Source organism: Myotis brandtii, unplaced genomic scaffold (assembly GCF_000412655.1).
Source record: "Myotis brandtii unplaced genomic scaffold, ASM41265v1 scaffold46, whole genome shotgun sequence".
NCBI classification, from domain to species: domain Eukaryota; kingdom Metazoa; phylum Chordata; class Mammalia; order Chiroptera; family Vespertilionidae; genus Myotis; species Myotis brandtii.
This window is the reverse complement of record NW_005367587.1, coordinates 5,199,198-5,209,714: the sequence shown is the minus strand read 5'-3', so window position 1 is coordinate 5,209,714 and position 10,517 is coordinate 5,199,198. Positions and strand designations below refer to the sequence as shown.

Below are 10,517 nucleotides of genomic sequence, written 5' to 3'. Positions count from 1 at the left end.
AGGGGGGTGGACTGACAATTCTTGGGGGGCAGGGGGTGGGGGGGGTGCGGGAAGAGACCAGAAAATAATCGTACACCTATGGATGAGGACAGTGGTGGGGGGGTAAAGGCAGAGGGTGGGGTGGGAACTGGGTGGAGGGGAGCGATAGGGGGGAAAAAGAGGAACCAATGTAATAATCTGAACAATTAAGATTTAATTTAAAAAAATATTGTAATAACTATGTATGGTGTCAAATGGATATATTTATTGAGATCACTTAATAAGTTATGTAATGTCTAATTACTGGGATGTACATCTGAAACTAATATAATGTATGCCAATTGTAATTGAAAAATAAAATAATACAGTATACAGATGACGTATTATAGAATGCACACCTTAAACCTACATAATTTTATTAACCGATGTAACCCCAATAAAGTCTACTTATTTCTTAGTGATTTTTAAAATTTTTTTATTGACTTCAGAGAGAGAAAGAAAGGAGAGAGAAAGAATCATCAATGATGAGAGAGAATCATCGACCAGCTGTCTACTACATGCTTTCTACTGAGGATCAAGCCCGCAACCTGGGCATGTGCTCTGACAGGGAATCGATTCTCTTGATTCATAGGTCAATGCTCAACCACTGAGCCACACCCAATAAATTCAATTTAAAAAAGGAAAAGAATGCCAAAACCGGTTTGGCTCAGTGGATAGAGCGTCGGCCTGCGGACTGAAGGGTCACAGGTTCGATTCCGGTCAAAGGCATGTGCCTGGGTTGCGGGCACATCCCCAGTGGGAGGTGTGCAGGAGGCAGCGGATCGATGTTTCTCTCTCATCGATGTTTCTAGCTCTCTATCTCTCTCCCTTCCTCTCTGTAAAAAATCAATAAAATATATTTTTTTTAAAAAAGGAAAAGAAAAATGAATTAAAAAATAAAAGATGATGCTTGGCCAGTGTGGCTTACTTGGTTGGGTGTCATCCCATGCACCTAAAGGTTGCTGGTTTGATTCCTGGTCAGGGCACATTCCTGGGTTGTGGGCTCAATCCCCAATAGGGGGCATGCAGTAGGCAGTCAATGGATGTTTTGCTCTCACATTGATGTTTCTCTCTCTCTCTCTCTCTCTCTCTCTCTCTCTCTCCCTATCCCTCCTTCTCTCTCTAGAAATTAATAAAAAAATAGATGAAATACCTGAGACATATTAACAGGTTATATTTTACAAAAACATTTTACTTTAGTCTTGTAAAAATCTCTACAAGCATGATCTTTCTATCTCCACTTTATGGGAGAGAAACACAAGGATCTTAGAGGTTAAATGATTTGCTAAGTTCAGACAGAAGAGGAGCAAAACCAAAACTCAAATTGGACATGAGGCTCAGATTTCTTTCGTAACACCACAGCAGCCTGTACATATTTTCCCCACAGCAATCTCTCAGTTTCTTATCCTGTTTTCTTTTTATTTCAACTTCTTGTTCACTTCTCACTTTCTAGGAAGCCCTTTCCCACCAGGATGATTGTTACTGGACAGGGGACTCTGTCCTGACCAGGTCTGCTTATGGCCAGCTGGTAGTGTGTGGGTTCCTGACTTTGTGCAGGAAAAATTTCACAACATGAGTCCAGATGAATTTTAGAGAACATTTATTAAAGCTGGGGACAGTGAAACAAGGAAGGGCCTAGGCCAGTGGTCGGCAAACTGCGGCTCGCGAGCCCTATGTGGCTCTGCCCCTTTAGCTTCCTAACCTAAGCCTTAGGAGTACCCTAATTAAGTTAATAACAGTGTACCTACCTATATAGTGTAAGTTTTAAAAATTTGGCTCTCATAAGAAATTTCAATCGTTGTACTGTTGATATTTGGCTCTGTTGACTAATGAGTTTGCTGACCACTGGCCTAAGATAACAGGAGAGGGACTAGGTGGGGAAATGAGCCTAGATAGGGCTGCTTTAGCTCACTAAGAAGCCAGAGAAAAGAGGGCTTTGGGAATAGGAACTGCTGCTGCCCATTGCTGCCCTATTTCTTTAAAAAATGACATTGGTATTTTGATGGAGATTGCATTTAATCTGTATATTGCTTTGGGTAATATACACATATTCACTATGTTGATTCTTTGAATACATGGACATGAAATATCTTTCCATTTCATTGAGTCTTTTTCAATCTCTTAATAATGCCTTGTAGTTTTCACTATATAGGTCCTTCACATTCTTTGTTAAGTTTATTTCTAGGTATTTTAATCTTTTGGTTGCAATTGCAAAATAAAATTTTTTCATTTTTTTTCTGATGTTTTGTTGTTAGTATATATGAAAGCAGTGAATTTTTATACATTGATTTTGTACCCTGAAACTTTACTATATTTTTTGCTTCTAATAGTTTTTTTGGTGAAGTCTTTAGGGTTTTCTATATACAGAATCATGTCCTCCATAAAAAAAAAATGACAATTTTACTTCTTCCTTCCCAATTTGGATGCCTTTTACTTCTTTCTCTTGCCTAGTTGCTCTGACTAGGACTTCTAGCACTATGCTGAATAAGAGTGGTGAGAGTGGACATCCTTGTCTTGCGCCTAATCTTACAGGAAAAGCTTTCAGTTTTTCACCATTATGATTAGTTTAGGGTTTGTCATACATGGCCTTTATTATATTGAAGTACTTTCCTTCTATACCCATTTTATTGAGTTTTTAAATCATAAATGGATGTTACATCTTTTCAAGTGCTTTTTCTGTATCTATTGATAAGATCATATAATTTTGTTAGTGTGGTGTATTATTGCTTGATTTGTGTGTATTAAAACATCCTCGTGCCCCTGTAATGAACTCTACTTGATCGTGATGTATTATCTTTTAATGTATTTTTGTGTTCGATTTGCTAGTATATTGTTTAGGATTTTAGCAACAGCAGCCATTACTCTTTAAAAATGGAAGATACTTTTTGTTTCTTGCCCTGTATTGATTGGCCCTTTCCCTTCATGGAAAGTAAAATAAACTTCCTCTCTGCATCTCTTCTTTTAGTTGTGAATTCTTTCACAGCCCATGTCATCAGCAAAACCCTAACAACTTCCTTCTAATTACTGTTTTCGCTGTATCCCAGAAGTTTTGATAATGTTGTACTATCATTCTCCTTTGTCTTTATATATCTTTTGATCTCATCTTTTATTTCTTCTTTGACCCAGTCATTTTTTAGTAGTATGTTGTTTAATCTCCACATATTTATGGGTTCCTTTACTTTCTTTTTACAGTTGATTCTAATTTCAAGACATCATGGTCAGAGAATATGTTTGATATAATTTCAATTTTCTTGAAATAAATTCAATTTATTTGCTAGTTTTGTGACCCGACATATTGGTCTATCCTTGAGAATGTTCCATGTGTAATGGAGAAGAATGTATAATCTGATATTCTGGGATGAAAGGCTTTCTAAATGTCAATTATGTCCATTTGATCTTGTGACCCATTTGGGCCAGTGTGGCTCCGTGGTTGAGCATCGATCCAGGAACCAGGAGGTCATGGTTCAATTCCTGGTCAGGACCCATGCCCAGGTTGCAGGCTCTATCCCCAGTAGGGGGCATACAAGAGGCAGCTGATCAATGATTTTCTCTCCTCATTGATGTTTCTATCTCTCTTGCCCTCTCCCTTCCTCTCTGAAATCAATAATTTTTTTAAGTGGGCAGAGGACCTGAAAATACATCTCTCCCAAGAAGACATACAAACAGCCAATAGATATATGAAAAGATATTCAACCTTACTAGCAATTAGGGAAATGCAAATCAAAATTACAATGAGATACCACTGCACATCAGTTAGTGTGGCCACTATCAACAAGACAAGCAATAACAAGTGTTGGAGAGATTGTGGAGATAAGGGAACCCTTATTCACTGCTTGTGGGGATGTAGACTGGTACAAACACTATGGAAAGCAGCCTGGTGATTCCTCAAAAAATTAAGACTAGATCCAACAATCCATCTCCTGGGTATATATTGGAAAAAGTAGAAAACATGCATTCTCAAAGATATATGCATCCCTATGTTCGTTGCAGCATTATTCACAGTGGCCAAGACATGGAAACAACCAAAGTGTCCCACAGTAGAGAACTGGATAAGAAGATGTGGTACATATACACAATAGAACACTACTCAGCCATAAGAAAGGATGAAAAATTGCCATTTGCAACAATATGGATGGACCTTGAGAATATTATGCTAAATGAAATAAGTCAATCAGAAAAAGCTAAGAACCATATGATTTTACTCATATGTGGGACATAAACTGAAATTCGTGAACACAAACAGCAGTGTGGTGATTGCCAGAAAGAACGGAATGAGGGGTGAAGGAGGTCCTAATATATGGTGATGGGAGAAGATTTGACTTTGGGTGGTGGGCACACAGTGTAATATACAGATCTTGTAATGTAGAAACCCACACCTGAAACCTATATGATCATATTAACCAATGCCACCCCAATAAATTTAGTAAGAAAAGAAAATAAATAAAATACAATGCCCTATGTGCCAGGACACTGTGCTACATTTTACATACATCATTTCATTTAACATCCATTTTGAGTTAGAAACTCTATTTGACAGATGAGAACACTGAGACTTAAAGGAAAATGGCTTTCCTACAGTCCCAAGACTATGAAGCCACGTGACTGCTATTCCAAGTCAGTGGTCTTCTGCCAGAGGCAACTGTTTTAGCCACCACACTAGCTGCTTCGCAAACCTTGTTCCTTTGAACAAGGTATTTTCAAAGTAGGAACTATGAGGTCTAACACTAAAACAAAGCATTAGCAATTTTTTCCTTTTGATAGTTGATTCAGTCATTTCGCCCCCTCATTTAGTAAAAGTTACAATCCATAGAATAGCTTCCTTCTGAGGCAGCAAGCTCCTGGAGTATAGAGACTATGTATCTATACTAAATAACTCTTTCATAATATAGCATAGACACTTTGTCAGCAATACTGAGAGAGGAAACAAAATTGGGCTGTTTCTTTAATAATGCTTATTTAATTCCTTTTTGTGAAATTTATCTTTTCTTTCAAATGACATAGAAATCATTTTTTTTAAATTGTTTATTAAAACCAAACACTGCACCCTGGTTGGTGTGGCTCAATTGGTTGGAACAGTGGTCGGCAAACTGCAGCTCACAAGCCACATGCGGCTCTTTGGCCCCTTGAGTGTGGCTCTTCCTAAGCCTTAGGAGTACCCTAATTAAGTTAATAACAATGTATCTACCTATACAGTTTATGTTTAAAAAATTTGGCTCTCAAAAGATATTTCAATCGTACTGTTGATATTTGGCTCTGTTGACTAATGAGTTTGCCGATCACTGGGTTGGAACATCATTCCATACACTGAAAGGTCTCAGGTTCAATTCCAGTTTAGGGACATACCTAGGTTGCAGGTTCAGTCCCTGATCGGGGCACACATGGGAGGCAACCGATCAATGTTTCTCTTGCATCAATGTTTCTCTCTCTCTCTAAAAAATCAATGAAACTGTCTTTGGGCAAGGATTAAAGAAAAACAAAAGCCAAAGACTACTACAAATGTAGGCCCATACTGTTCCTAGGACCCAAGGGCAGGAGGGTTTCACAGACAATTTGCCTTACCTGGTTCTTTTCTCTCCTCCTAGAGATTCCAGAATACCCTTTTAAAGAGCTACAAGAATACATATACAATCTATAGAACTCAACTTTAATCTTTTGAGAAATTTTTAATTTACTGTTGTAAAATTCAGGAAAAAGATCTATTGATCGATCAATATAGATATGTCAAATACATATATTGACCAATATAAATATATGTATGTCTTTAAATTTAAGGATAAATAAAGTGAGAGTACAACAACCCAATTCTTGGTTTTAAAAAAAGGTAAGAGCAAGTCACTGCCATTATAGGTGCTAGCCCTTACACCTATCATCAGCTATCCAAGGAGTAGTCTGACTACTGGCATTCAATGGGCATGGCAGCTCCCTTCAACTCTCCAGTGAGTTTCAGGTCCAGAACATTTTCAGTCCTTGTCTTGTTTATCTGTTGATGAGGGGTTTCTAGGAAGATTTAGCAGTGCTTCAATTTTCTTAATATCATCCTTGGGTTGATTTTTCTGTAGGCTACTTTCAATTTCTTCAGGGAGGAGCTCAGTAATTTGTAATCTGGCTTTCCTATAATCAAAGAATGAAAAGAATATATCAAGTACTGTTCTGCTTTTTTAGTTCATAGAATTATTTTTTAAAATATAGCACTTGTCTTATTCTCCCTGCAACTTATGAGCAAACACTGTTCCTTGCACTTAAATACAATGACTTTCTCTCTCTAACCTGTTCCACTCACAAGCCAACTAGAATTCTCACATTACCAAGATGGATATTGCTGCTGTGTCAGCAGAGTTCTTGCAGGAGCAACATGCAGGAGCTGAAGCACCCTAGCTAAGGTGTGAGCCTTGCAACCTGGCTATCCTCTTGCCCTCAGGATCAGGGTACATGAGTCCCCTGCCACTCTGTTAAACTCTCTATTGCCAGACCTTTCAGAAATTGCACAGAGGTTGTAACAATGGTAATCCTGGTACAGAAAAATCAGATGGGACAACACTGTAGATGTATATACGTATACACAAGGAATTAAAATCTAATTTCTAAATAACAGATAAGTTATTATTCTAAACCAAGCATTACTGTCTTCCTTTCTTTAAGTGATTATCAGGGTCACCTATGACTTTCTTTTCAACTCTTTACAATCACACTTGACCATTGTTTCTTCCATATGTCTATAGCTAGTTTTCTACATTTTCTACTCACGACAGCAATTTTTTAGACTCTCACTTTGCTTGATTCCCCTAGAGAAGTAGACAAAGATTCTTAACTATTTATTAGATTAATACTACTCAGAAATATATATATTTATATCCTATACATTTTTGTTACTATTCCCTTCTGCCAAAGTATTCTTTCATTCTGATAATTGTTTTTGTTTTTACCCATTATTGAGGTTTTTCATTTCTGAATAACTGATCAACTTCTCTAATTTTCTTTTTTTATTGTAATAAAATTATTTGTTCATATTTTTCCAAATGCTAATTCTTCCATACTACATATATCAGATCCAAATAGTCAATATACTTTCCCTATCTTTCCAACTCCTTTCCCAAAGTTTTCTTTTTTGAAAAAGAAGTCTCTTATGATATCCAAGAACTAGAAATGAGGTAATGCTTTCAATTCTTCATAACATTAAATTTTATGTTGGTACTCAGAAGTTTAAGTGCTTTATTCTAGAACCTACATAACCGCATATCCCATCCACTCTCTTAGTATGGAGAAGAGAACGGAACAAAACAAACATATATTGAATATTGTGGTGTGATTCTGCCCTTAGAATGACTGAGAAAACTGAGGGCTTAAAGTTAAGAAAAATATCTAAGATCATAGACTAATTAATAGTCTAGCTAGAAGCATTGTTTTCAAGGTTTCATTGGCTCCAAAAATCAATGCTTTTTCTCCTATCGCACCTAAGTCATTAAGATACTGTTGTAATTGACTAGTTATCAATAATAGGAAAGGAACAAAGGGAAGTCAGGCCAGACATTATAGGTATGTCATTTGGGCAGCTTCACCAGGAAGCTGTAATTTTACACTCTCTGGGAGCCAACAAAGAGGAGACAGACACATGCCCAGTAAAGTTAAGGTGGCATAGGGAAGGTACTTGTCTGTCAGTCACACCTGGGAACAGAGATATTTGGCCAGAATGGGCATGGCCATTGCAAGCCCACAAAAATGTGGGACTACATAATCTCCTAAACAAAAGAATTCTCTCTCTTGTAGTCTCTCTTGGCTTTCTAGCATTTGCCTGTGTTTCCTCCATAGACATGTGGCCCTGTGGACCCCACATGCAATGGACTGATGGGCTGCAGCAGGGAAACACAAGTTGAGCTGGCCTGATACTGAACTGGACTGTGCAGACGTGGAACAGAAACTCTGGACACTGGTTTTGATTTTAGCTCTACTGAAACCCAAGCTATACTTCTTCTCTGACTGGACTAAGGGAAATGGGACTTTGGAAACTCAGGGATTTAATTCCACACTAATAAAAATCACTCATTCTCCCATGCAAATCTCAGAAAATTCCTTTTCTCAGGATATTGCAAGAAATCCACCCCCACGAAGACCTAGTGGAGATGAGGACCCCCCACTTCCACCTGTAACACTTGGACAACAGTTTTACAGATATCAAGAATTCCCATATCTCTGTGTGTGTTTAGCACAAATGGAAGTTTCGAATAAAAATCTGGGGGAAAATGACTGCTTATCTACTCAACTATCAATGCAGCAGGTGCAGCAAATGTCATCTGAGGTACCCAGGAAGCTGAACCCTGAGAATTATTTGTACAAGGAACACTAAATGGCAGCCCGTTATGTTGATCTTACAAAGAACCAGCATGAAGTCTGCTGTCAGTCTGACTACTGGCCCAGGGAATGACTACATGGAACCGATGAAAGTTTTCATCTTCCACAGTGGTATCCAGTCCATGTCCAGCCACTACGTCTACCTAACTCCTCTGCATCCACAGCAAGAAGCAGAATCTTTTAAGTGGAGACTGAACATGTTCCACATTGTTTATAGATATATGTGTACACTAGGATACCACCTTTTACATAAAGTCAAGTAAAGTTCACTCACTGCTGTGCATTTTCTTTATATAATTTCCTTATGCAGTCGAAAATATAGGAAAAGAAAAAACATGCAACCAAAGGAAATTTACATTTTAACTTTAAAAAATGTATTTAAGGAAAGATCCTCATCAGATTAAAAATAAAATTAGTGTCTTCCATTTTTCTAATCTCCTTAATTAAAAAGATGAGAAGACCAGGTAGGGTACAAGTTGAAGAACTCAGTAAAAATAAACTTTTCTTTGAGATGAATCGTTTAAGAGAACAGCACTATGAAAGGCCTAGTTTTAGCATGTTCCTTACCACTCTTCCAGTTTCAGCTCTTGGAGTATTTTTTTATCCTTCTGTTTTCTCTCCTGAATCGTCTCACCATAGTACTTCTGGAGTACCATCAACAGGCTCCCGACAGGAGTACTGCGGAAGAAGCAGAGGGGAAGCTTAGGAAAAACAAGCCATTAGATCAGGCAAGATGTGAGCATCTCTGCTAAGACACAAGCAACACCAACTGAGCCACTTGTTCACCGATAGGTACAGGAACATTTGACAATTAAAGTGTCCCTGTTGAATAAAAAAAAAAAAAATCAAGGTAATTTCCTTCATGGTCTGAACAACAGAGAAAAACAATAATGGTATCTTCCTAAAAGTAAGTGACATACATCTGGTCTATAAATTGGCTGTTTTTAATGAAAAATTAACCAGGAAAATATATATTTGTGACAAGCTCTAGTAAGTAGCTATATACTGAAGGTTTCTCAGAATAAAGTTAATATCTAGAATGGTACCAGATCCTCTCAGGAGCAGGTATTTTTGGTTGGAGGAGGAATGCTACTAGCTTTTGGGGTTGAAGCCACCAAAACATCCTAAAATTGAATCTCACCCACAATGCCAATAGTTACCTATTAAAAAACTAATTTACAAGAGAAACCAAGATGGCGGCAAACACCGGAGATTGCTACCTCGCACAACCACTTCAAAAATACAACTAAAAGACAGAACGGACATCATCCAGAACCACAGGAAGGCTGGCTGAGTGGAAATTCTACAACTAGAAGGAAAGAGAAAAACACTGAGACTCAGAGGAGGTGCGGAAGTAAAGTGCAGAGGTACGGAGGCGCACGCGGAAAGGGCTAGCAACTGAAGACGCAGTTGTCTTTTTCAATCGGGAGGGAGTCTCAGGCTCTGAGCTCCAGTTCCAGGCGAGTCTCTGGGGACCCAGACTCATACAGGAGAAACGGGACTGTCGGGCATCGGTCGGAACTCGAGGGCAGCTTTCTCTCGGAGGCACACGCAGCGATTGCCGGGGCCTCTGAGGACAGGACTGAGAGCAGCCATATGGCTCGCTCTGCCTACCCAGTTAATCCCCTGGGGCTCCGCCCCGCCCAAGCCGTGCACAGAGGCTTTTGCATATGAAAGGCCTGGCCCTTTGTAATCTGAAAATTACTTAACAAACTGCAGCTTCCCGAGGCCCCAGGGCAACCTGCATTGCTCTACAGCTGGCTTCTGCAGGGTAGCCTCAGGCAGAGGCTAGATTAGCACTTCCTTAGATGCAAGAGCCAGTGTACCCAGTGGTCAGAGTGGGACCATCCAATTATAACTCCGCAGATTCATAAGGAACACACCCAGGGGGCAGACTCAGTGAGCACCAAAGCCCCACTGAAGCAAGTCTTGCCCCATAAGGGTGTCTTCAGCACAGAAGTTCTCCCACCGTAGACACAGCTGATTCTCACACCCAATTGGCCTGAGATCAAATCCTCCCAGTGTTTCCTACAACAATCAAGGCTTAACTACAACAAGACTGTGCACAAAGCCCACAAAGGGGTGCACCAAGAGTGTCCACCTCAGGTAATTGGGGAGGCTGAGCCACTGGGCCCTATAGGACACCTAGCACA

General features: G+C 39.1%; 2 protein-coding genes across 2 annotated transcripts in view; one reads left to right on the top strand and one right to left on the bottom strand.

The window, feature by feature from the left end:
* CD80 (CD80 molecule) overlaps positions 1–10,517 on the top strand; it is a 59,865-nt gene that overhangs the window by 44,356 nt on the left and 4,992 nt on the right. The window lies entirely within an intron of this gene.
* TIMMDC1 (translocase of inner mitochondrial membrane domain containing 1) overlaps positions 5,649–10,517 on the bottom strand; it is a 26,223-nt gene continuing 21,354 nt past the window's right edge. Inside the window, exons 6-7 of the mRNA XM_005875331.2 lie at positions 8,932–9,042; positions 5,649–6,129 (exon numbers count right to left, since the gene is read on the bottom strand). Coding sequence (XP_005875393.1) covers positions 5,979–6,129; positions 8,932–9,042 — 262 coding nt within the window. The 3' untranslated portion in view covers positions 5,649–5,978. The remainder of the gene's footprint in view (positions 6,130–8,931; positions 9,043–10,517) is intronic.